The 26,110-nt window shown below is 48.2% G+C and overlaps 1 protein-coding gene across 1 annotated transcript in view; it reads right to left on the bottom strand.

Moving 5' to 3' along the window:
- The window catches only part of PECR (peroxisomal trans-2-enoyl-CoA reductase), a 79,475-nt gene that overhangs the window by 42,737 nt on the left and 10,628 nt on the right, over positions 1-26,110 (bottom strand). The window contains exons 3-5 of the mRNA XM_078679279.1: positions 24,736-24,901; positions 15,504-15,585; positions 8,584-8,680 (exon numbers count right to left, since the gene is read on the bottom strand). Of these exons, the coding sequence (XP_078535405.1) occupies positions 8,584-8,680; positions 15,504-15,585; positions 24,736-24,901 (345 nt within the window). The remainder of the gene's footprint in view (positions 1-8,583; positions 8,681-15,503; positions 15,586-24,735; positions 24,902-26,110) is intronic.

The following is a 26,110-nucleotide window of genomic DNA, read 5'->3' as shown; positions in this document are numbered from 1 at the left end:
TCGGGATAGCGGGTGGCATGGTCCACCAGGACGAGGATGAAGCGGTGTCCATGCGAGGTGCGAGGGTCCAGGGGTCCTACAATGTCTATTCCCACTGGCTCGAAGGGGGTGGTCACCACGGGAAACGGCTGGAGTGGGGCTTTGACCTTCCCCCCGCTCTTCCCGCTGGCTTGACAGGTCGGGCAGGTTCTGCAGTGGTTATGCACATCGTTGCGCATTTTCGGCCAATAGAAATGGGTCACCAGGCGGCTGTAAGTTTTGTCCTGCCCCAGGTGCCCGGCGAGGGGCACATCCTGTGCTAAGTTCAGGAGGAAGTCTCTGTATCGGAGGGGCACGACCAGCACCCGGCTGGCCCCTAGTTCGGCAATCTTTTGCTCGCTGTAGAGAAGGTCGTTGTCCCAATAGACCCAGTGGGAAACCGCGGGGTCTCCAGCGGCTTGAGTAGCGGCTTGCTGTCGGATTCCCTCGAGGGAGGGGCAGGTTTTCTGTTCCTGTCGGAATTGTTCGTGGGTGGGGCCACCTTCTTGGCGCCATTGAGCAAGTTCTGGAAGGTGGCCGAGCTTGGTGAGGTCTTCTTGGCCGGCCCCTGGGGGCCGGGTTCGGGGTCGGCGTCCTCGGGGACGGCGGGCGGTGGAGGTGCGGGCCACTCCGGCTCCTCGGTCGGGGCTTCCTCCGTTGGGGTGGAGGCTCGGGCGGACATGGAGCGGGTGGTCGCACAGGCCCACTCAGGAAGGCCTAGCATCCCCAGGTGCTCTCTCCGTTCGACGCCGGCCCAGGGGGGACTTTCCAGGTCGTTCCCGAGGAGGCAGTCCACGGGGGCATCGTCTCGGACAGTCACTTTAAGCATGCCCGACACTCCTCCCCAGTCGAAGGGAATGCGGGCCATCTGGCACAGAGTCTCCGAGTTGTCTGCCGACCGGACTGGGCACAGGACGTTAGGAAGGATCTGTTCTGGGGTCACCAGATGGCAGCGGACCGCCGTCACGCTGGCTCCAGTGTCCCGGAGGGCTTCGGCCCTGCGTCCATTGATGGTGACCCACTGGCGGTATTTCTGGGTGTTGCCTGGGATCGGGTCTCGGGGGATAAGGTCGTGAGTACCCAGGCATGCTAAGGTCATAGCGGCGGGCTCCCACTTGGCCTGCTCGTAGTCGTCGTCCTCTTCCTCGCTTCTTTCTTCACCCAGGGCGGCGGCCGCGATCTGGCGGTTTGGAGGACCGGTGGTGCCGGGTCGCTGGTTCATGGGGCAGAGAGGGTCATTCGCGTAATGGCCCTGTCGCTGGCATCTGTGGCACGTAAAATTCGGGCGGGGCCCGGGTCTGGCTGGGGGGCCCCCTCTTCGGCCCAGGGATGGCGACGTGGAGGTAGGGGAGGACCCCTGGGGGGCGTCCCGTCCCCGGCTCTGGCCTCCTCCGCCGCCTCGTGGTCGGTGGTTCCCCGGGGATCCCCGGCCGTAGTCTCCCATCGGACTCCGAGGAACTCGGGTGCTCACCCATCTATCCGCCTCGACAGCGAGTTTTCGTGGCTCAGTCAGTTTGCGGTCGAGGAGGTGCTGCCGGAGTTCAATGAAGCAGTTGTTGGAAAGATGTTCCCATAGAATGAGGTCGACCAACTGCTGGTAGGTGGTGGCCTGGCAGCCTCTGACCCACCCCTCGAAGGCTCTGCTGTAAAAGTTCACGTACTCCACCCACGTGGTACCGGGGATTTTTTTGCAGTCTCGGAATCGCTGCCGGTACATCTCGGGGGTGAGCCCGTAGCGAGTGAGGAGGGCGGTCTTCATGTGCTCGTACGAGGTCATCTCGGCATCAGGGAGCTCCAGCAGGGCGTCTCTCCCTTCGTCGATAAACTTCCCCCATAGGCCGGCGCCCCAGTCCTTGAGGGGTACTCGATGGGCGGTCATGGCGACCTCGTAGGCTTTGAACCACTGTTGGATGTCGTCGTTCTTATAGTACTCTTTGACGACATCCTTGGGTATGTGCACCTTCGTGTCCACCGGCGGGGGGGAGGTCTTGCCTCCGGAGGTGCCGGTCTCGTTTGTTTTGGCCTTAATTTCCAGTTCTTTGAGGCCGCGCTCGTGCTCGAGCGTGAGTTATTTCTCCTCGAGGTCTCTTTGTCTTCGCCTTTCTTCTAGGTCTCCTTCTAGCCGTAGCTGCTCGAGGGCTAACTTCCTTTCTGCCAGTTGGATCTCTCTTTCTTGTCGGAGTCGAGCGAGCTCCAACTCGTGGAGCCGGTTCCTCTCTCGTTCTCGGGCGTCTTCGTGGGAGAGGCCCGTGTCTGGGTTTGCGGGTCTCCCTCCCGCTGGGTTCGTCTCAGCCTCCGGGCTTCCGTTCGGGCCCAGGTTATCTTCACTCGGGGGTGGCGCGTCGCCAGCGTCCACCCAGGCCTGCAGGGCCGATTTAAAGTCTTCTTTGGTGCTTAAGCCAGTGGTAGCGATGCCTAGGTCTTTGCAGAATTGCTTTAGCTCCTTGTGACTGTAGTCTTCCATTTTCTCTTTCTGGAATTCTGTGCTCATGGTCGTAGTGGGTTTTTCTTGGTAGTGAGTGAATCACTCTCTGTACGATCTGCGTGGGCTCGGATCCCGGCGCTTGCCACCAATGTTAGAAAGGCGACCCCGGGGGAGGCAGAAGATGTCTGACTGACCACCCCTAGGTCCACCTCTCCTTCGGGAAGTAGCCGAGCGTTACCGAGAGGCCTCCTGGGTGAGGGTCCTCTCCTAGGATCGTACAGCAGAGTAATCACAACACTACAGACGGACACCACACCAGAGGTCAAGATCTTAAGCTTTTATAGATAATAAAGGTTGCTGGTTCTTGGCAGTATATACAGGCAGATCGAGGGATCCGTAAAGTCTCGTAAAGGGGGGTAGGGTAGCGGGACAGTCTCAACTCGGTTGGAAGAAGGGATACCCTACGCACAGCTCTCAATCCTCGAGCTGGGGGGTTCCGAGAGGTCGGGCCGCGGCAGCGCCAGCAGGCTCTCAAGATGGTTTCAGCAAGGTAGGCCGCGGCAGCGCCAGCAGGCTCTCAAGATGGTCTCAGCGAGGTAGGCCGCGGCAGCGCCAGCAGGCTCTCAAGATGGTCTCAGCGAGGTAGGCCGCGGCAGCGCCAGCAGGCTCTCAAGATGGTCTCAGCAAGGTAGGCCGCGGCAGCGCCATCAGGCTCTCAAGATGGCTTCAGGTTACAGGAAGGATGAGTTCGTCTGGTGTCGGCCGTGACAGCGTCAGCAGGGCTTCCAGTCCAGGATACAACTCAGGTCCTGCTCCGGGGCTGGCCCAGATATAGGGCTGGAGTCCTTTGATGTCCGGACCCTCGCGCCTAGGGGCCGGAGGGGCCGGGATGATGGTGTCCAGACACCCAGCAGGGGGGTGGAGCCAGCGCCCAGGGATGCCGGGGGCGATCAATACCAGGCGTCCGGGGGCGGCTGGGGGACCATCGAAACTCCCCCTTCCTCCGGGATCCGTCGAGTGGCCGCTCGACCACCTGGGTGGATCCTGGCGCCTCGATGTCGGGGCTTCGCTGGGGCCGGGGCCAGGGCCAGGGCCAGGGCAGAGGCCACGTGCCCGTGACGTGGTGGTTCCAAGATGGCGTCGGGGAAGGCCTCGTGTTCGGGCGTGATGGGCCTATGATGGAGCTAGGCCGGTAGTGTTGATCCGGGATGGTAACCGGACCGGCAATGTTGGTCGTGCAGGGTCGGGCTGGAGGGGCCGCCCGAAGCTCGGTGGAGGGTTGGTGTCGTCTGGGGCCCGCCGTGCGGGAGAGGTAGGACCACGCCATGAGGCCGGGTCCAACACGTCCGAGTTTAGACGCCATTCGTAATCCATCATGCACCGGCGGCTGAGTTCGTCCACCCTGGCGTTCAGGGAACCTGCCAGGTGTTGAACCACCAGGGTGATGCCCTAGTGTGCCAGCCATGTCCAGAGGCGCAGAGCCTCCTGACAAAGGGTCCACGACCCCACCCCGCCCTGTTTGTTGCAGTACCACATGGCGGTGGTGTTGTCCGTGAACACCTGCACTACACTTCCCCGGACAGAGGAAAGGAATGCCTTCAGAGCAAGCCGGGTCGCCCACAGCTCCAGAAGGTTGATTTGGAGCCGGGACTCCGCCGGAGACCAGAGGCCTCTGATCTCCACCTCTCCCATATGCCTCCCCCCCCATCCCAAGAGAGATGCATCCGTCACCTCTGTGTGCTCCAGTTGGGGAAGGGAGAGGGATCTGCCACCGACCCAATAGCGGTCCATGAGCCACCACTGCAACTGACTCCCAGAGGCCCTCCGAGATCAGGACGTGGTCGGACAGATTGCCCTGACGCTGTGCCCACTGAAACTTCAGGTCCCACTGCAGAGCCCGCATCCGCCACCTGGCGTGATGTACCAGCAGGATGCAGGAGGCCATCAGCCCTAGGAGCCGCAGCATCAGCCTGACCAAAACTCGGGGTAAAGGCTGAAAGATCAGAATCAGAGCCTGAATATTCCGAACCCGCTGCCCGGGAGGATAAACCCGAAACTGCGCCGAGTCCAGAACCGCTCCGATGAAGAGGAACTTTTGAGAGGGACTCAGGTGTGACTTTGGCACGTTAATGGAGAACTCCAGCAAGTGCAGGAGATTGGCCGTAGTCTGAAGGTGGGAGACGACTGTCTGGGGCAAGCTCGCCTTCAACAACCAGTCATTGAGATAGGGGAAGACTGGAACCCCTGATCTGCGCAGATGATCTGCGACCACCGCCATCACTTTCGTGAACACCCGAGGGACACTGGTGAGGCCGTAGGAGAGCACAGTAAACTTAAAGTGCTTGTGGCCTACCTTGAACCACAGGTAGCGCTGGTGGGCCGGCAGGACGGGGATATGGAAATAAGCGTCCTGCAAGTCCAATGCTACCATCCAGTCTCCAGGGTCTAGGGCAGCCAGGACCTGAGCTAAAGTCAGCATCTTGAACTTCTCCTTCCGGAGGAAGCCGTTGACGCTCCTGAGGTCCAAGATAGGGCGTAGGCCCCCTTTGCCCTTCTTGGGAACCGGAAAGTAGTGGGAGTAACAACCACAACCTACTTCTGGCCCAGGAACTGTGGGCGTGGCTGGAGGGGTCACCTCGAAGGGGAGGGAATAGCCCCTTCGGACAATTTGCAGCACCCACCTGTCCGAAGCGATGGTACGCCAGTGGGGTAGGTGATGGCGAACCCTGCCTCCCACTGGCGTTGAATGGGCCTGAAAGTACGGACTAGGAGGGCTTTGAGGCGGATGCTGCAGGGGTGGATGTGGACTGACCGTGCCGTTGCCCCCTGCACTGCCACGGCGGTTACGTCCGCGACCGTGTTGAGGTTGGTTCTGCGACCTGTGGCTGGACGAACGTGTGGGGGCGCCCCTTTCTTGGACGATAAGCAGAAGTCTGCTGGCGCTGGCCCGACAGGCCCAAGGACTTGGCCGTAGCCCTGGAGTCCTTGAAACGCTCAAATGCACGGTCTGCTTTGTTGCCAAAAAGGAGACGGCCAACGAAGGGCATGGCCATGAGCGTGTTCTGGACATTCCCCGAAAAATTGGCGGACCTCAGCCAGGCGTGGCGACGGATCGCCACCATCGTGGAAATCGCTCTGCCCAGCGAGTCAGTGGTATTAAGTCCACATCTGATGGAATACCGTGACGCATCTCGCCCCTCAGCAAGAGCCTTTGCGAGCATGGTCCGCCACCGTATCACACAGAGAGTGGGTGTAATGGCCCAAAAGACCGCAACCCCAAACTAACTGAGGAGAACAGTTTCTTCCCAAACTGATTGAGCCTTTTGGATTCCTGATCAGGGGGAGCGGACGGGAATGCGGTCTGGGACGTAGAGGCCTTGATCACCAGACTCTTGGGGGTGGGGTGGGTGGACAGGAAGCAGGGGACGCCCGGAGCCAGGCAGTGGCGTTGGGCTACGTTCCGATCCACAGGGGGCACTGTGGAGGGCCTGGACCAAGTGCCCATCAGAATGTCGGTGAGGGCCTCATTGAACGGCAGCATAGGCTCCGAAGAGCTTCCTGGCGGTTGAAGCACCTCGGTGAGGAGATTAATCCTCACGGCCACAGCAGGAAGCTCAAGAGCCAAGGCTATAAGTAGCATCCTCCTCCGTAGCCACAGAGGGAGGAGAGATGAAACCAGTGTCTGGCGACGTGTCAAGACCACTGGCCTCCCCCAGCTCATCTGCCCAGTCCTGACTTAACTGGCACTGCTGTGCCATAGGGTCCTCAGACCCCTCCCAGTCCTACCCTTCATCCGTGTCCTGATAGACAGGCATAAAGGACGGAGCCATCGACGACGGAGACGGCGCCGAGCGGCGTCGTTCAGACGTCAGACTGGGCCTGAAACCGGGCACGGCGTCATCCAAAGACGGCGCCGGGAGTGGCACCGTAGGGGCCGGCGCCAGCGGAGGAGTTGTGAGGTCAATTGGCGTCGACCGGGATCCAGGCCTGGATCCCGCGGGGTCCTGCGGCGCCAGGACCGAAGTCGCAGACAACGCCAGGGCCGAAGCCGCCAGCACGCTAGGACCTCCAGTCGGACCCGCGGGGCCCGAATGCACACCGGCAGGCCTCGACGGCGGAAAAAGACTCCTCATGGCCACGAGGAAATCTCGAATCTCACTTGGAATTGCATTAAGCCCAGGGACCGGAGGGTGTGGGGCCAGACACGACTCCTGCGGCTCAAGCGGAGCTGCGTGAGTGGTGCCACCTGAACCCTCTGCCTAATCGCGCGACCGGCGAGTGGAGTCAGAAGAGCGATGTCGCCTCTTCGACTTCGAGTGCCTCGACTTACCGGAGGACTTTGAGCCGGACGAATGGTGATGGCTCGACGAGCGGCGATGGCTGCGGCTCCGTGACCGGTCCCTAGACTTCCTCCTTGAGCGGCGCGGAGCCGATTGCCGGAGCTCGAGAAGGTTAAGGGACCGCTCACGCCTAGCTTTCGAGGTCAAGGTCTGGAAGTCGGGGCACGACTTGTCGTCGTGGTCGGCCCTAAGACAGTAGAGGTGGGGGTCGGTCACCGACATCTGACAGGCATTGCACGGTTTAAATCCAGGCATCCCTACTGGCACCAGGAGTTGAATCAACTCGAAAAAGATAGTCAAAGTAGACCAAAAAGTTTGTGAAAAAGTGACTAGGATACTAGCTCTTCCCAGATCTGCGCTTGCTGGTGCGGAAAAAAGAAGAACTGATGTCAGCGCGTGATGGCGACGTCCAAGTACTCCGACGACGTCATCCCAGCGATCACGTCGCAGACGACGGACGCGGAGCCGCAGATGACGCTTACAGACACGCAGGGGTACTGCTGATGAAAAACCTTCCGGATCCAGTCTGATGCCTGGGGATATTCTAAGGTAAGGAATCTAACTGACGGATTTCTTTCAGATCTGAAATGTCATAATAAGCATTTATTCATAGCTGGTAGTATCAGGGGCTGGATACAGTCCGAGACCAGGGAACTTGGGGAAGGACTCTGTATTTATTAGATGTCACACGCAAAAGCCAGAAAGAATCAATCATCAAGCCAGCAAACATTAAGGGTGTACAGAACAACATAGAACAGAATAACATAGGCAAACAATCCGAAGAAACAAACAAATAATTTCTTAAGGCACAACAGCCATGCTTAACAAGTGTTTAAGCTGGTGTTTAAAATTGGCAGAGTGGAGATGTGGCACTGTGAGTAAGGAATTAGATGCCACCGTCTGGCACCAGCCACGCTCAGTAATTTAGCCCCTGCACTTTCCTGATGCATTGGGGAACTGGCACTTTGGATTCAGAATCACACCATAAGAATCCGACAATGGAACTGGAATAAATTTAGACGTGGTGGTTGAAGAAATCCACAGAATCAAAGAGGACCTCCAAGACCCTACCTAATTGATCTGGTGCAGAGAGGATTTACCATGTTGACTGCCAACCAAATCTTAATGTTGCAGGACGGTCCACTCAGCAACAGGAACTCCACTTTACCCACATTTAATGTCATATAGTCTGGCATCGACCTGCTCAGGCAGGAGTGCAGCAGTAATGGTGGCTTAGGTTGCAGCTGATTTATTCTCACATCAGAACTGCAACCACCTTCTGCGTTTCAGCAGATATGACACGATACAGCTCTGTACATATCAGGTAAGACACAGACATTCTGCACTGTGTCTGTTAGCCCAGTGCAACCTGCCACTGCTTGAACAGTACTGCTGGCTACTGTAGACAAATCATTCATTAATGATTTTCATAACACCTGCCCACAGAGCCACAAAACCAGACCCAAAAGCCACCCCACACACCGACCTGTCAGACTGGCCCATCTGGCACAGTCAGGTTGTCCTACAGACCATTCTGACTCTGACAAAACCTTATTCTTCTCTTAGTACAGTTAACATCGTAACACACATATCTGCACTAGGTTTGAAACCTTCGTAGCATGTCTTTACAGGGCACGCAATAGTCTTGCAACAGCACTTGTCCTCTTCAATCTGCCACTCACTCTATCGACCCTCTCAGATACAACAGTGACTTTCTTATTGACACGAGGGCCTTCTCCAAGACTAACCAAGTTCTACATCAGAAGCTGTAAACAATCGGTTGCATAGGTTGGTACTCACAGGAGCAACAGAGTTCACCCGGACTCCTTGGCTGGCCCACTCGATGGCTAAACTCTTGGTCAGATTATCGACTCCAGCTCTTGCAGCACCGGTGTGGCTTTACAACAAATATAAAACAAGACAGGACATCTCAATAGCAGGACCAAAATAGTTAATCAGGTTTCCCTCACTCCCCCCTCCTGACATATCCAGTCTCTCAATGGGATTATGTGAAGATGATCATGTAACTTGTGCTGACATTTCAAATCAAGTACAGCGATATGAACATGAGTGATGGGTGAAAGTTGATACAGAAAATATTCAAAATATGTAAAAACACACATCATGTGTGTGCGCCATGAGATAGGCATGTCTCGTGGATTGCTGTTCTGTTGGACCAGGAGGGGAGCCTAAAGCTATTTTCGCAGTGGTGAGAGGCCACCACCTTCACCAAGAGTTAAGCAGCACAAGCGTGGCGGTAGCATACTGTGCATCAGCAGGAGTGAACAGGTCCTTTCTAACCTAGGTCACTGGCGAGGGCTAACCCGCTTTCAAAGTGCATGCAGGACAAATGCATGGGCTGGGTGTACGTGTACCTAGGAGCGATACAATACAGGAAGGATACAGTGCGTTCATGTTTGATACATATGTTGGGTGTATTTGGGTCTATGGGGGTACAATACATTAAGAATACTGTGCTGGGGAGTGCATGTGTGTTAAATGTTTGTGCTGGACTGTAATTGTTTTGTGAATGTCGTATTTCTCCTTTGGGCTGACAGCAGTAAAAAATAAAATACTTCCCTTTTTTCATAAAAGTGAGTATTTGGCTGTACTAGGATGTATTGCTGCTGTGCGCGTTGAGTTGTGAGCATGTGTTCACTATCCTGTATCCACCTCCCCCCGAGGGAACCTTGAACTGCTCGGAGCATGCTATCCTGGGACTCTAGCGCAAACATGGTACTTGGCCTAGCTACTCTGAATCCATAGTAATTCAGGCACCTGGACATCATAAGTAAGGCCTCAGTCCCTGTGGTTACGACCACTAGCACCCGCGTGTCCCATGGCTCTCAGAAAGGGGTCTCGAGAATGGTCGAGTACACATTACACAAACCTCCGTTTAGAGTTCAGGAGCGTATTCAAAGGGAATGCGCTTCTCCCTGTATTGGGAATGGCAGATGCAGGTGTTCCATATTAGCCAATGTAGTGAAGAATAAACCACAGCCACACAAATGCCTCAAAAACTCAACAGATCTGAGAGGTCTCTGCATCTCAAGAGAACAATCTCACAAGACAAGTGCTCTATGATCATAGGATCTCAGAATTCCGTCTTTATGACAAGAATACAAAAAATTATAATCAGGCTGACAAAATGTCAGTTTAGAAAAACGCTGCAGTGTAATAAAACACCTGTTCCATGAAAATGTAATATTGTTGTAGAAACTGTGTATCTGACCCAAGATTATATTCCGGGACTGAGAAAAATAAACAAATCTTACAATACCAAGCAACAGGAAACATAAGAATAAATGTGTTTTTTTTTTTTTTTTTTAAAGAGAAGTGGTAGTCTTGTTTAGGTCTTTCACAACATGGTAGTAAAGAAGACAGATGAAGCTAAGAAGTGAAAAGGGGGTGGGAACTTATGATGGGGTCTTAAGGATAGCATTGCTACGAGGGTTAGAATGAATAACACTTGGGGGTAGGACAAGGGGAAGCTGGAGCAGCCCATGTGGTTCAATAGCGGAGGGAACATTGAAGGATTGATGGGCCTTACAGAGCCGAACCCCTCTGAATTAAAAACAAGTGGCCTGTTTTTTTCAACCTAGTGAGCCATTCTGGCAGAAACAATCTGCAACAGTGATTCTACAAAACAGATTAGTTAAAATCAGTTTCCTCAGGCAGGTATTTTGCTACGAAGACATACAACAAGAATCTCTAGGCAGTCTTTAGTCATCTACTGCCTTCTCTTTTCTTTTCCTAGCCAACTAAATGTGTTGTGGTTTGTATACAAAAAAATGCACAGAAATTGCTGTTGACTACTGAAATAACACAACCAACAGCTGATAATATGGGTCACGTTATATCAAAGTTGGGTCCGAACAATGATAAACCGAATGATGCAGACATTAAGTCATTTGTTTTCCAAGTCGTTTTTCATTGTGAACTTCTGTACTTTACAATTCAATTTGTTGTGAATAACAAAATAGGTCAAAACATCTTAACAGCAAATAATCCAAGGGCACGCAGTCCAATGGATTTGCTCCTTCCTGACTGGAATGACCCAGTCAGGCAGCCTGGCCCAATACACCTCAGATATTTGCGATCTCATCTGCGGAGCTCCACTTGGATCCTCCTGGAACCCAACCTTCAATGCATACGTGATTCCTCTACCCAGCATCAGCCACAATCACAAAATCAACTTCCTCTCCTACAACAACAGTACACAACTCATTCTCTGTCTCACAGACAAGATGCCCAGTACCCGGATTAAGTTCATGCCTGCATGACTGAAAATCACCCACTGGATAAAGAGCAACTGTTTGAAGCGGAACACCGAGAAGATCAAGATAATGACCTTCGAGAAAAGCATTTCACCTCTGTACTCCACCTGATGGCAAACAGAACTATGACCAACACCCAACCCCACCAAGAACCTCAGGATTCTCATCGACAGCAAACTCAACATAACCAACCATGTCAACGCCATTATCGCCTCATGCTTCCATACCAATGCTCAGGGATATTTCCAAATGGATCCCAGTCAGCACCCAGAAAAGCATCACTTACACCTGAATTGCAAGCAAGCTGGACTACGGAACACACTTTGCAGGGAACAGCAAAAAAAAAAACTCACCAGACGGCTGCACACCACTCAGGACTCAGCAGCCAGGAATGCTCAACCTTCTGCGCCACAGTCACATACGCCACACCTAAAGGAGCTTCACTGGCTCCCAGTACACAATTCAATCTCCTCACCCACACTTTCAAGGCACTAGCATACCTCAATCGCATTTGCTTTCAAACCTGCCAGACACTGCCGTTAGTCTGTACTCCGACCAGCCTTTTCTTACAGTGTAGAATGACCTGACCCTACACAGAAGAGCCTCCTACTCACCAAGCTTTGAGTGGTCCCACTAGGCCCTAGCCTTGGCTACACCCGCATCTGCTCAGAGTCAGGATACCCTCCCAGGTGATAGTGTGCTCTACAGATCTGAATAACTAAGCAAACAACAGATTTAGAATACTTTGTTTCGTCTAGAGGAAATCTAATACATCTTACATATTCCAGGTGGTTAGTAGGAAGCTAGGATTTAGTAATGTTACAGCACTATAGTGCCACTGTAAACCATACAAGTAACTGATGCATTACCACACTAGTAAATAAGGTTTTAAATACCAAGGAGAGGGTCAGCACGTGGGCAAAAAGTTATTTTTCTGAAAACGGCCAAAAAGGAGTGAAATGTAAACATCTGTAATCTAATGAATGGAGGCATCAAAGTTGGTAGAAACAAAGAGGATTGTGGGGCGTAATGGCCATTTACTTCAGGCATAACAGCCAGAGCAATATACATAGTAAAGACTAAAGTAAGCCTGTCACAACTCTGTGGCCTCAGCTCATGCACGGAGTGCAAAGTAACCGTTGTATTAAGCGTATTAGGCGTACATGGTAGTGTCGGCAGGTGGGTGGGTGTTACAGAGCACAAATATAGCTCCAGAAGTGCAAGTATAGCTCCAGAAAGGAACAGAGGGTCTACACATGGTCAGAAAGGAGCAGCTCAAAGACAAACCACAGTATTGTCACCAGGAGCGGTGATTGAGGACCTTCAAAAGGGTGACTCAAATGAGGTAAGAGTTTACACTTATGGAGAACACCGAGGTAAAAAACCGTTGGCCAACAGCTGTACATTACACCGACGAACAGTATCCTTATATCCAAGAACCAAAAAAATAAAAAAAGAACTTCACGTTTCCCAGTTTAAGATACCATTTCAAGATCAAAAGCTTACATCACTTGTAGGGGGTGGTCAATTTCGAAGATCTTTTAATATTAAATCGACAATATCGTATTAAAATGTAATTTTCTTTTTACATTCTTTTACAGTGTTGTGGCAACATACCTATGCGATTAAGACGAGTGTAATTTCAAAAATGCAGTATATCGTTATACTACTGTAATCTATGGTCTCCTACATCTCTCAAAGTCCTTGCCTGTTACAAACAATAGCCCTAGTCACGCTACACCAAATGCAGACATTTGGCAGATGCCTATGTTCCTTTTCTGCTATTTAAGCACTCCACATGTTTCGGAGGAGGGGGAAACACTACTAAGCAGCAGGTAAATAAATGTTTTTCAAATAATCAGCCTCGTAAAGTTTACAGAATCCTAGATCCTCCAGTTATCGTAAACACTTCCTGTCAACTATATATTTTATTTTTTAAATCGCAGGAAAGCTCTTAACATATATACACTAACATTTGAAACTATTGTTCGATCCTGGTAGGTTTTCCACCGATTGATCAAATCATGCTCCACATTTCTTGCAGATCTGTTACTAGCAAATTAAATTAGCTTTTGCTCTGGACTATCTGAGCCATCCTAGATCAGGTGCTTCTTCACTGCTAGAAGTACTTGAAATAACATACCTACAACTCTGCATTGTGAGCCGTCTTCGAGTTCAGTGGCTACATAGTTTTATTGAACTTCGCAATGACTTTCAATATCCTTTAATGTACACGAGGGGACATTATTCCTTGAAATAAGAAACCCCTCCAAACTTCTTTCCAAGGAAGATGGTCGTACACCCAGATGTATTCTTTGGATTCTACAATTAGTAATTTGGTTCTAAAAAGAAAATGAATCTGGGATCATAAACTCCAAACACATGCAAACCACAAACCTGAGTGTGCTAGTCGCAGTATTCAAATATCTATTGGCTTTTCTTACCAAAGGCCTACCTAGAGTACTCAATGTCGTTGTGGTTAGCATCACTAATTTGAACACTGCTCTCCATGACGCCAAATGGAATGGTAAACTGGAGCGGTTTTACCGTTACATTAATGACGGCGCCCATCTTGCCTCATTGACCGAAACACCAGTGATCCTAACTGTAAGAGACAGGCTGCGGCTGTACAGAATATCACCAAATTCAATTAATGTGTCAGTGCTTTCCTCTTAATGAAACATTGCAAGCCTCTGCCCCTAGTGTGCCTTGGTGCCTTCAACACAAGTTGCCCCCAAGGGGTAAGTATGAACCAAAGACTGGCTTTAATGAAATTAATAGTAGAGTTGCTTTTTGCCAGACAAAGTAGTGTCAAGTCACTATGATGCTATACACTGCGGAATCGGACTCTTTCCGTGTGGGCAATGGTCATTTTAACAGGGAGTTTTATTTAAAACAGGAGTGTCATTACCGCAGAAGGTACGTGCTGGAGTACGAAACACCTGGCTGAAGGAGACTCACATGGCAGTACTGCTGAAAGCTGTGAAGGTGCGCCGAAGGCAATCTCAGAGGAAACCAGCTCAGAGTTCCATCGCCCAATGAGAAGGTGACCTACCAGAAGTAGGAGTGGAGAGAGCGCGTGCACCTTAAATGCTCCTTCCTCTTCTAGCGAGGTTCATATGGAGAATAGCTCTTCTAATGGTGCGGTTGAGGAGCATGTCAAACTCTCTGCTAGAGTTGGAACTCCCTCGTGGAAGATCCTGGATATATTTGTGGCCAGCTGGTATGTTTGTGGCTCAGGGGTAAGTTGGTTGTGCGTGGTGTAGTAATTTGTAGGTTTGTTTGGTTTTGTGTGGTAAGATGGGCGTTTTATGTGGAAACGGAGTGGATGTGTGTGAAGATTGATTTGCCTGCCCAGTTTGTTTTTCTTCATTGTTGGTACGTGGGTGGGCATGGACATAATACTGTTGCTTTGCCTTTTGTTGACATTCATGCAAATTTCTTTTTCTCCTGTGCTTTTTTGCATTTTTGGATGTTAACTTGCAAACCCACTGTGCTGTGTTTTCCTTGCTTTCCATTCTTTCTGGTTTGCCCTCAACCATTCTCAGGTCTTTGCAATGGTACTTTTTCAGATTAAGTGCTTTTCACTTGTATCATTGCATTGTGTTTTTGTTTAATATGAGGAACGGAGAAGTGTTGTACCTGCTGCTCAGTAGTGTGAGTGTGTTTTGGAATGTTGGTCTGGATGATGCTGTGGAACGTTGGGTGAGTGAGTTTGTCAGTTGGGAGAATGGGCTGAGCAGCAGAAGGCTGCTCCGGGTGGGGATCACTGTATCTTTATCTTGAACTTACTATCTTAATAAATTCCATCTCGAGTTTACCATGCAACTGGACCCAGTCTTGATTACAACAGTCTGCCTTGCCAAGTTTCCACCCACGACGCTCGACAAAGGATCTGCCAGTGATGGGGGCCGGATAGCCAAGCACAGTGATTACTTTGTTGGGAAGTAGCGGTCTGGAGTATCAGGGCTGATATTCCATGGAGAAGGGGTTTTATAACCATGGGTTAAAAGAACGTGCAATCTTTAACTTTGCACTTTTGGTGCTGTACTGATCTGTAGACCTAGGATTCTTCCTCTTCTGAGGACACTTTCTCGCTTTTGGGATTATCGGTAATCCATAAAATGGTGTCCAGCTCAAGAAACAGGCTTCCATAAAAGTTACAATTAGGATTAGAGGGCATCATGGAGCATACAGCCTGTATGGCTGGGACCACTTACACTCTTAGTGACATTATACAACGTTTTCAGGATAGTTAATTTAATTTTCTAGGTCAGCTTTACTTTCAAACTTAATGATTGCATGATTTTCTCCACCAAAGTTGATATCAAGTTATGAAAATGATACTTTGATTTGGTTCAAATAGGAATATGTAAAGATAGAGAAACGGAGGTGCAAAACACGCTTTTTGTTGCTAGGACAAAGTGGAGAAAAAGTTCTTACGACATGGCTGGAAATCCTTTCCACATATCAGCTACAATGTTAACAATTGCCCCTCCATGGTCCTTCATCCAAGCATTGTATACTGTAAAAAAAAAATGAAAAAGTAGCTTTAGTTTCCCCTTTCATGATTGCAGTGAACATTTTCATAATCTTAGATGGTAAGAAGGGAAACACAAAGGTGCTTTGTTTGAGCACAGGTGTAGGTAAGAGATGAGATTAATGAATGAAGGGAAAAGCTGATAACATCAAAGTAACGACTGCACCCTCATCAATCTCTTCTCCCCAGAAGTCAGATTCTTGATAAGGCACGAATGCCCACATGGGGTGGACAACTTAGTAGACAAGGGATTAAAGACACCTTTACAGGGGGATTACAAGTTAGTAATTCATATACACTAGTGACTAAGGTAGCGCCATTTTGCACAGGCTCAGTAAGACGTATTCCTAGTTTTCACTTGCCCAGCCAATAATCAAAGCAACAGTACTGGACGAGTAGGGAAATACTGCCTGTTTTCACTTGGTAGTAAGTTTAACATCTAATGGGAGAGCCGCGTGGTAGCTCTGCTCTCTCCAACTTAGCCCGCTGTTTTCGTGCTTGCAGCACACTTCCGCTCTTCACAGGATGTCATTCATTACTGTTGAGGCTCCACATACGATACAAGTAGGGCTCTGTCAGGCACGGTGTGCGGATAACCCGTACTATGGCGCAGGAGGATTTCATGCATTTTCCCAGGGCATTTTTTCTCTTATTTTTATGAAGTTATGGCACAGTGAGGTGTCGAATGTCGACTCAGGAGTCATTTCCCTATTTCCCTATTTTACTATTGACGTTACCGCACATGGCAGTAAAGGGTTTTGACAGCTGTTAGATCTTGCCTGCGATGGCGCTGCAGGCACTCACTTGTGTGAATATTGTATACTGCAAGGGGCTTGCAGTCGGCCAGTTGCTTATAATTTGCTGGCTTTATTGTCGATCTTATTTGCTGCCTAATTGGCCAGGGTGTGCTGGCCTCACTTCCTCTTTCACCTGGACCATGGACCAAGTACTGATTGCTACAGCTTGATAAGTGTCCTTCCGCTGTTCGCGCTGTGATTGAGGCACTCATTTTAGTTTTTCTTCCTCCCTTTCGTTGTTGAACCCTTTGCCATTTGTAGCTATGTTTTACTACGCCGCACGCACAAAGAAGAGCTCTTCTCCTTTCAAATGGATGTTTATTGTGCCAACAGATATGGTCTGCTTTTATTGTGACAGCAGATGTTATCTACTTCTAAATGTATTTTCGGTAACACAAGGACACAAATACTTCCTTTGTGTGGAATGATATTTACTAAATGATTTTTTTTTCTTTTTCATACATGGGGAGATTATCGGACTTGCTCAGAATTACAGGAATGTTCTGCCCTGACCAAAAAGAAGTGGCAAAGCCAATAGGTCCCCTCTTTAAGGCTATTGGTGCTGCCATTGCCTTTTGTTCATGCTCTACACATGGGCATAGCCGACTTTGGCAAGGATTTGTAGTCACGCTGTTTTGCAGTGTGGCTGCAGTGCGGCACGGCTAAAAAATGTTTATTTAAAAATAAAAGATTGATGTTGATGCACCCAGAACGAACACACTTTAAAAAAGTGCATTAGCAAATCATCCACACCGCTGTACCAAACGGCTACAAAACATTGCCAACGCCAATAGCCCTCACAGGCGACACCTACTGGCATTGCCAATGCTGGTTTATTCATTGCTCCTTACTGGCCTCTAGGAGTTCGATATATTCGACCAGCAAAGAAAGAAGGATGGATACATTTATGACCCTCTGGACAGAGTGGTTGAGTAGGATGATATCACACATTTGAACGTTATTGTGCAGATATTTCCAAAATTATATGCCTTTCGGTTGTCGTTTTCACTGTTTACAGATCTGTTAGATTTGTTTGGCACATGATTTTCCTGTCCTTTTTGAGGAAAAATCATATTTGCTGATATTTCCCCACTCCTTCAATAAAATATGCTGAAAACTGAGCTGGTAAAAAATGAAAAATAAAAAATGTATTATTTTATTTTTCGTTACTGGCTTCGGTTGTTGCGGGGCTTGGCAGAGCAGGGGGGAGGAGTGGTGGGCACTCTCTAAGTGTGCATGACAGTTTGGCTGGCCGTCTTGGGCCGGACAAAACAGTCATGCGCACTTAGCATGTTCTCTACCTGGCTGTATTGCACAACCTGGGTGGAGAACAGCCCAGTCCCTGTCTAAGTGACGAACCACAAGTGATTTTTTTTTTCTCATCCCCAGTCCGCACCTCACCACCCCTGTTAAGTAGCAGACGCCACTGCATAGTCTGACTTCCTGAAAGTGGGGATTATGGGGCAGAAATCAGAATTCCGCTTTACTTAGCAGTTTGTGGGCTGGAAGTGATCACTTTTGTTTCTATGTCCTTTGTTTCCTTAAGAAAGGACTTCTGTGTTTCTTGCTTTATTTGACTGTCCCGTTAAATTGTGCAAATGCTTTTGATTTTTTTCTATTCTCTGTTCGCAACTGGCAGACACATTTATTATAGCAGCCTTTTATTTGTGTTTGTACATTGTTATGAAACTGTCCATGACCGTGAACATTGGAATACATATAAGAAGCCTTTGAATCTATCGAACACAATGGAGTTGTTCTTGTGGGGGGAGACTTTAACTGCTGGTAATAAGCGATATTGGGTAAGAAACCATCTTTGAGGAGGAGGAGCGGGCCAGAGGAATTCCCCTCCTAGCCACAAAATCTTGGTGCCATGTTCAACTGCAGTTCGATAATTTCACCATGGAAAGAGGTTTAAGGGCCTGAAACGGCTGATTCCCCTCAGATACTAAATGTTCGAACACCTTTGCGAAAGGCAAATCTAAGTCCAGAATCAATTAAATCATGGTAACTATAGAACATTGGGGATTCATACAGGGGTTTAAGGTAGACAACAGAGGGGAGAGCGACCATTTCCCGTTATGCTTAGTCTCGTCAGGGGGTTGATTACTACCCATCCAATCAACTCTAACAACTCTGGTAATAAGTCCCTCCAGTTGAGAATAAGTAACAACCGAAGATCAGTCAAATGGTCTGCCACAGCCAACCAAATTGAACCCCTAACGTGCCTCGATAAGGCTTATTGCGAAGCAGTCATCCCTTATAGTGACACAAGTCCAGGGTTTATACCCGTAACACAAATCCACTGTTCCTTGGCAGAGAGTATAAAAACTTCTCGAACAAAACCGCAAAAGAAGCTGTAATTTTTTAAAAACTTTTTTAGCCATTGGCTAACTTTATTTTGCCCTTTCACAAGGAGGGCATCTGTAAATAAAATGTTTCTCTTCTTCAGCACCGGTAACTATCATGGCAATGTATGCTTTAAAAAAATATGTTTTTATTATATCTGTTTATTAAACATCATCAAAACATCAAGCAGCTTTGAAACACATTTAGGAGACCGCATACATATCAAACAACTGTACTAGATCACCGAAGGTCAATACACAGTGTAGATTGCAAAGTATCTAGGGGTGTGTGAGGTCATCGTCATTGTTTAGTTGTGCAGGCGGGGTTCAAATGTCTCCCCTGTGCGAGTTCCAGAGCCTAAAGACCCCGTTCCATTTTCTGGGACACCCACTGGCTACATAGACCGATTTTCCTCGGAACATGCACCAGTCTAGATCCTCCCTCTATTTTCCTAACGTAGGTGGTTGATGAGCTCCCCAGTTATGAGTTATATTCCTTTTTGCGATCATCACTGCTAATGTTGCCCATTGCTTAGTGTATGAGGTGAGATCTGTCGGCTCCCAGATGTTTAACAGGCATCTCCGGTCGCAGCTCAATCGTTAGGACCTCACAGAGAGTGTTGTGAATAGCAGCCCAATAAGCTAGTTTGTATTCACATTCCCATAGGATATGGATAAAGGTGCCCTCCTCTCCACAAGGACATCGGCACTTCCCACTATCCGCTCCACCCATGTGTACCAATCTAGGGCCAGTTACATACACTCTGTGTAGGATTTTGAGTTGCACCAACTGCAATCGTGCCTGGATTGCCACTTACCTCTGGGAGGAGACCGCATCTTGCCAGTCTTCCTCGTCTAGCTCCGAGCCATCCCTTTCCGAGCCATCCCTTTCCCATTTTTCTTTGAGTGACTGCAGCGTGCCCTCCATGTTATTAATGAGCTTTTTATATATCAGTGAGATGGCCTTTTCAGGCAAATGGCCTATGAGCACCCTGTCTTCCAATGGGGAAGCTGGAGGGACAACGGATTTCGATGTGAGATGTGTTTGGAGGGCATGACGGACTTGAAGGTATCTATATCGTTCTGTATCAGCCAAGCTGTATTGTTTCTTAAGGGAGACAAATGGGATAATTTCTTCTATAACCCAGAGGTCTTTAATCTGGGAAATCCAGATTAGGTCTCATTTATTGAAGCCCTTAGTTTGCCACAAATCTCCTAGTTTCGGGGAGTTCCACAGGGGGGTTGCCAGGGTAAGCCGACCATCCCACCCCAGAGATGTATTTACTGTATGCCAGATGTGGACTGCATGCGCGGTCAGCCCGGTTAAGGGATTTTTACCAGGTTTCGAATACAGTGCTCTTCCATAATCTTCCCCCTGGGAGAATCCATCTGCCCATGGCGTATCCTGGATCACCAAGGATCCCATATGTCCCCTGGTTTATGGCGACCAATTGGGCACACCAATAATACTTTTTAATGTCTGGGAGGCTAATGCCTCCCTCATACCAGTTCAAGGTCACTTTGGTTAACGCAAACCGTGGTTTCCCATCCCATAAAAGGTCCCTCTGAAGACTCTCTATGTCTTTAAAATATGATGTGGGAACTGGGTCCATTGAATTCTGCAAGGTGTAAAGGAAGCGAGGCAGGGCCATCATTTTAAAAGGGTAGCCCTACCTAATAACAAGAGGGGCAGGGTTTTCCCGCATCTTACATCTTTTTTTAACCGTTGTAAAAGTGGCAGTAGATTGCGCGGAAGGCGAGTCGTAGGACTTAGTGAGACAAATATGCCCAAATAATGAAAGCCCTCTGTCACTATCTGAAGCGGGCTGTTTTTTGTGAAGGAAAGGTGGTTCTCCCTTTAGGACATAGACAACAGATTTTGCCCGATTTATAGTGAAGTCGGAATATCTTCCATACACTGCAAGGATGTCAAACAGATCAGGAAGGCCCTGGGAGAAGTCAAATACAACAGAATATCATCTGCGTATAGGGATATTTTATCTTCCCAGTCTGCTGACCAGCGCATGCCATGAACCACTTGGTCCCTGCGGATCCATGCCGCCAGGGGTTCCAGGGCTAAAGCAAACAATAACGGGGACAAGGGACACCCCTGTAGTGTGCCTCGGTGCAGCTGAAAGAAGCTGTAATTTAAGATCAAAGTGTCAACTTTCCGCTCCCTAGTTCAACAAAGAATGCACTTTGGCTAAGCAATGACTCTTACTGACCCTTAAAACTAAAAATATGCCACAAATTTGACACCTGAGGCCAGAATACAAACCAGCACAGAAGGTAGCATTAAGGAACTGGAAAGTTGCCAAATGGAATGATCTGATCACTGTTGCCAGACTTAAGGATTACTCTTCATTTTGGAGAATAGTTGCACATGGCAATACAGGGGGTACTAATGGTACGGACCATTTCCTCGACCCCGACACCTGGCAGACATTTTTTTGATCTGTACGCTATGCCCAATGAAACGGATACAAACCCCACTGATTTTGCGGAATGCTCTTCCTGTAATATGCCTAAACCCTTACTGCAATTCAGTATTGAAGAAACAAGACTAGCTATAGCCGCCATCAAGCCAGGAAAAGCACCTGGGCCAGACAAGATACCGGGGGATCTGTTGAAACATGCCCCAGAAGTATGGGCACCATATGTGAATCTTCTAACCAATGCAGTGGCAAGAGAGGCGCCTATTCCAGAATCCTGGAAAAGTGGGGCGATAGTACCAATCTATAAGAAGGGCAACAAAGACAATATGGCTAACTATAAGCCCATAAGCCTGATAGATACTCTCCAAAAAGTATAAGCAAAGCAGATCCTGGGCAAGTTAAAGGACTGGATACTAGAGAATGACCTACTTTCACCCTGCCAGGCTGGCTTTAGACTAAAGACAAGTACAATTGATCAAGTATTTAGACTTTCATGCATAACCTGGAAATATGTTAAGTTGAAACTTGGACACATATACGTTGCTTTCATTGATTTGAAAACAGCGTTCGACTCAATACCAAGAGATCTCCTATGAGGAACTCTACGCAAGCGTGGTGTACCGCCAGAGATCTTATTACAAATAATAAGGCTCCACGGGGCTATTTTGATAAAGTACGACGGGGTACAGGGGGGGGGGGGATTAGGGGGGACTCACTGAGGACATCCCCATTAGAAGGGCTGTGCGACAGGGGTGCGTTTTGGCCACAACCCTGTCTTTATTGTATGTGACTGACCTGGTCCAGTATCTCCAAAAACACTTCCATGACTCCCCAAAGCTAGGAGGAAATAATATGTGCCCTAATGTTTGCAGATTACACCATTTTTGTGTCCCAGACGCCCAGGGGTTACAAAGTCTTCAGATAGATTTAGTCATTGTAGATTAAATAAAATAAAGTGTTAAGGAAACTTCCACACCTAGGCCAGGCTGTGATGTTTTGACACCTCACACTACGGTCAATCCTACCCAACTAGGATGATAAATCCTAAAACGAGGAGGCTGGTTGCTGAGGCCTGAAGAGCCCTCTCCAATGGAATACTTAAAAAACAGAAAGCCAGCCCCCACTGAATTCTCCACCTGTGGCTAGAAAAACCGAATGCTCCACTTCACCCTTAGCAGCACACACTGTAAAGTGAAATGCGAGGAATGATGATCTGCAAAATAATAGTTAAAGAACACTTGGAAACACCAAATGCAATACGACTGATGAGGACGACAATGTGTGGCAGAGAGCTAGGCAGTGAAAGGCAAAGCACTTACTAGTGCAGGTGAACAGAGTGATTAGAGAAACCACAGTAGTAAACAAAGTGAATGTAACTGTGGGAATAACCACTGAACCCCATGTTACCAATAACTTACCCATACTGGATTTTGTCCCTAAGACTTTGAATTCTTACCATTTGTTTTCTAGCTGTATGGAGAGAGGCAATTATGTCTGCTGTATTATTTCTTCCTAAGCGATAATTTAATTATGGATTCCTGTGAAAATACTTGTCAAACATGGCAGTGTAGTGGACATTTCTTGGTCCAAACACCTCCACATTTTAGAGCAGTTGAATCAGGCAACTCTGAAGTGCTTTGATGAAGGTATTTCACACAAAATGTTCTGTTGTACAGAAATCTGGAGAGAAGATGATCCTACTGAGCCAAACAAGCAAGAGAAAATCCGCTGAGACCACTAACATGGGCATAAATACACCCCGTCACCCATGATGATGCAGATTTCCATCACTTGGTGCAAAAATAAAGTCATATTTTGCAAGTTTTTCATCACAATGTTGGTGCCTCGGTTGGTTTGTGTGTGTCACTAGGCTTCTCCTTCAGCCACTGTGGCTGCAGTTGTGGATGTGAGTGAAATCAAATGTTTCTAGTATACAGACATTGGTCCTTTAAAAAAAAAAAACAATAAGATAGAAAACAGTCTGTGGTTTACCACATAGAGCAAGAAATACATACATGCTACCTCAAGAAGCAACTAATACCACCAAACCCAAACCGTGATCTCAATACAATATGCTGCAAGCCTCAATATACTTTGATTGAGTCTCCCAAACCAGCCAAATGTAATGACTATGTAGCATAAAAAGCAGCTGGTGGGGTCGGGAGGGAGAATGCAACTTGACCTTAAGTGCATCTTCATGGCAGGGACCAAACTAGCATGATGCCCACTATATAAAGATGGGGAGTGACTGGTGGTCTACTGCGGGCCGGGTCACAGAGCTATCTGGTCAGGGAAGTACTTGGAAGTGGCCTGTAAATTTAAAAGAGTGAACAATGGAGATGGATGGATATCAGGAAATGATAGACAGCAAAGGGAACGCAATACAGTAAGGACTCTAACCTTTGTGCTAACACCCAACACCTCTTGAGGATAAGATAACATAAGATTTCACCTGTGTTGCACCGCACAGACACACCCATGACACATACAACAGAGCAGGGAGCTGACACCCCAGAACACCAGCAAATGGGCACTGAGGTGATCTGGACTTCAGCAGAACAGCCTGAGAAGAGACAGACAAAATGTGGAAGGGACGCTCTGATGAGGAAACTATTGGCAATACAAATCACAGTAAGGCCTCACTCATTTATGGTGGCAAAAAGGGGCGCCTGGGGGAGATATTGACAAGGCAACTCAGAGTGAAGACCAGTCTAAATTAAGATCCACTACGGTGGCTTAGAAATGAAAAGACAGTTCACCCCTCCCCCCAACCCAAACTCACCAACGATGGAGAACGTCAGGATAAATTCAGCGAAACGCGCGCTAAAGAACTAAATGCACCTAAACTAGAAATGAAAGCTATGAATCACTAGCTAGCATAAGATATCTCAGCAACACACAACAGAATTAGGGCAATTGAAGAAGCCACTGCGGCAATGAGGGCCCCCGGTAGAGGATTTGGGGCGCTAGATAGTTGGACAGGAAATTAGGGTCCAATGCTAAGCTTTCCTCCCCCACATATTTCGTGACAAGATGGACACTCCAATTCCCATTGCACATACCCACAGAGTAGAAGCGATGCGTTCTGAATATTTTGTAATCTAAGAAATAAACTGTGCAACCCTGAAAATTACTACATGAAGCACCCCCTCTCTGTATGATCAACCATGTTATTATAGTGCTGTACTGAATTACTGACACTTACATTTATGGCTCAATCGTAACTGAATAAATAATGATTGACTGATTCAATGTCACTTAGAAAATACACACCTTGGTTCAACATTTTAAGATCCCCGTCAGCTTAGGAACTATGTCTGAAGAAAATGTATAAACATAGTTTGGAAACACTGTGACGCTTCAACAGTTATTGTTTATTCTCTCTTCCCAATGGTGATGTGAGCCTCACTTCCTAGAAAGAAGGCCCCAGTGTGTGGAAGCCAGTGAATAAAAATATTTAACTCACTTCTGGCTTAAGACTACCTTCTATTAAAAAAAAAAAAAAAAAAAAAAAAATAATAATTTAAAAAAAGAAGAAGGTGTGGCTACCCTCACCTGCTTTGCAGCAGTAGAATGTCCCACTGAGGTTGGTATCGATAACTGCGTTCCACCCTTTGGAACTGATGTCTTCAGCTCGGCTGTGGAACTGGCCGCCACCATTGTTGACCAAGAAGTCAATCCGTCCATGCAAGGCTAGCGTAGACTTCATTAAGGTCTCCACCTTGACACACAAAACAGATGTTAAAGAAATAATTGTCATGGCTTGCAAAGTGCAAAATGTACCAACACGCAGGCAATTGTTATTTCATCAAAACCCTAAGTATTCTTGATTCTGCTATGAGGGAATACCTCAGACGAGAGTAGTGTTTCGTCATCCAATAATTATTATGTAGAACAAGGCACTACCTTATAATAGATACATGGCTGTGATTATGCAAGCCATAATAGGGTTTTGTCACTTCTTCCCAGTTCCCCTGCTCAGTAATTTAAGAACTTTCCTTGGAGACGGTCACATCAGGATTTGAAAATAAGTTTCCGCATAGTCCATGGCAAATAGGCTTTATATTTCTGGAAGGTGGAGAGAAAAGGGGCCAATCCTTCCTACCTTCAAATATGTGTTACGAAGAAACTGGAGCAGACACCAATTCCTCTTTCCCACAACGTGAAAAAGGCCCAGATTAGCTGCTGAATGAGGTACTAGTTTGGTAGCTCCCTGTAAGCATTGCAATCTTGGGCTCCATGTCACAGCTGTAACATTCTGTGACTTTTCCACTCTGCAAGCTGTCAAATCTGCCCCCCCTACATCCCCTCTCCCTGCCTCCACAAGGCACAGGCAGGCTCTGTTCGATTAAGGAGACTTAATGGGCTTCTCCTAATACCCAGGGATTATTCATGATTCCAGACTAGTGTTTTCCACCAAAACCGTAGAAAACAGAAACCCGTAACTCAGTTCGAACAACAAGTACCGCGGTCTAAAATCGCGAAAATCTGGTTTCCAGTCCTTTGACATCCTAGGTAGTCAAACAAACAAAGCCAATGCAGAGAGCACTGCTGGAGGTGGGATGTTGAGAAGTGCCCAATAGTCCTACTAGCAAGTCTCCTGGGTCTCCCAACCTGCAAATGCCCTCATCTCACAACTGGATAATGGTGAGTACACCTCATACCTCTTTCTTCCACCACCCTACACTTCCTATGTGGGTACATTTTTAGCAAGAAGGTAAACCCATGGGACTGGGTCACTCAGGAAATTCACAGGTTCACCATGTGTGACAGTCAAACTGGGATTTGAATGCGCGGTCAGCCACAATCCTCATCACCTAAAAAAATCCACTAAATTAACCTGTGCTAAAGCCTTGGTAGTTTGGCACAAAAAGCATTCAGGCTTAACTTACAGGCAATGTTTAAGTATTTACGCAGCACATAAACAGTA

Source organism: Lissotriton helveticus, chromosome 3_1, assembly GCF_964261635.1.
Source record: "Lissotriton helveticus chromosome 3_1, aLisHel1.1, whole genome shotgun sequence".
Lineage (NCBI taxonomy): Eukaryota > Metazoa > Chordata > Amphibia > Caudata > Salamandridae > Lissotriton > Lissotriton helveticus.
This window is presented reverse-complemented; position numbering and strand designations above follow the sequence as displayed.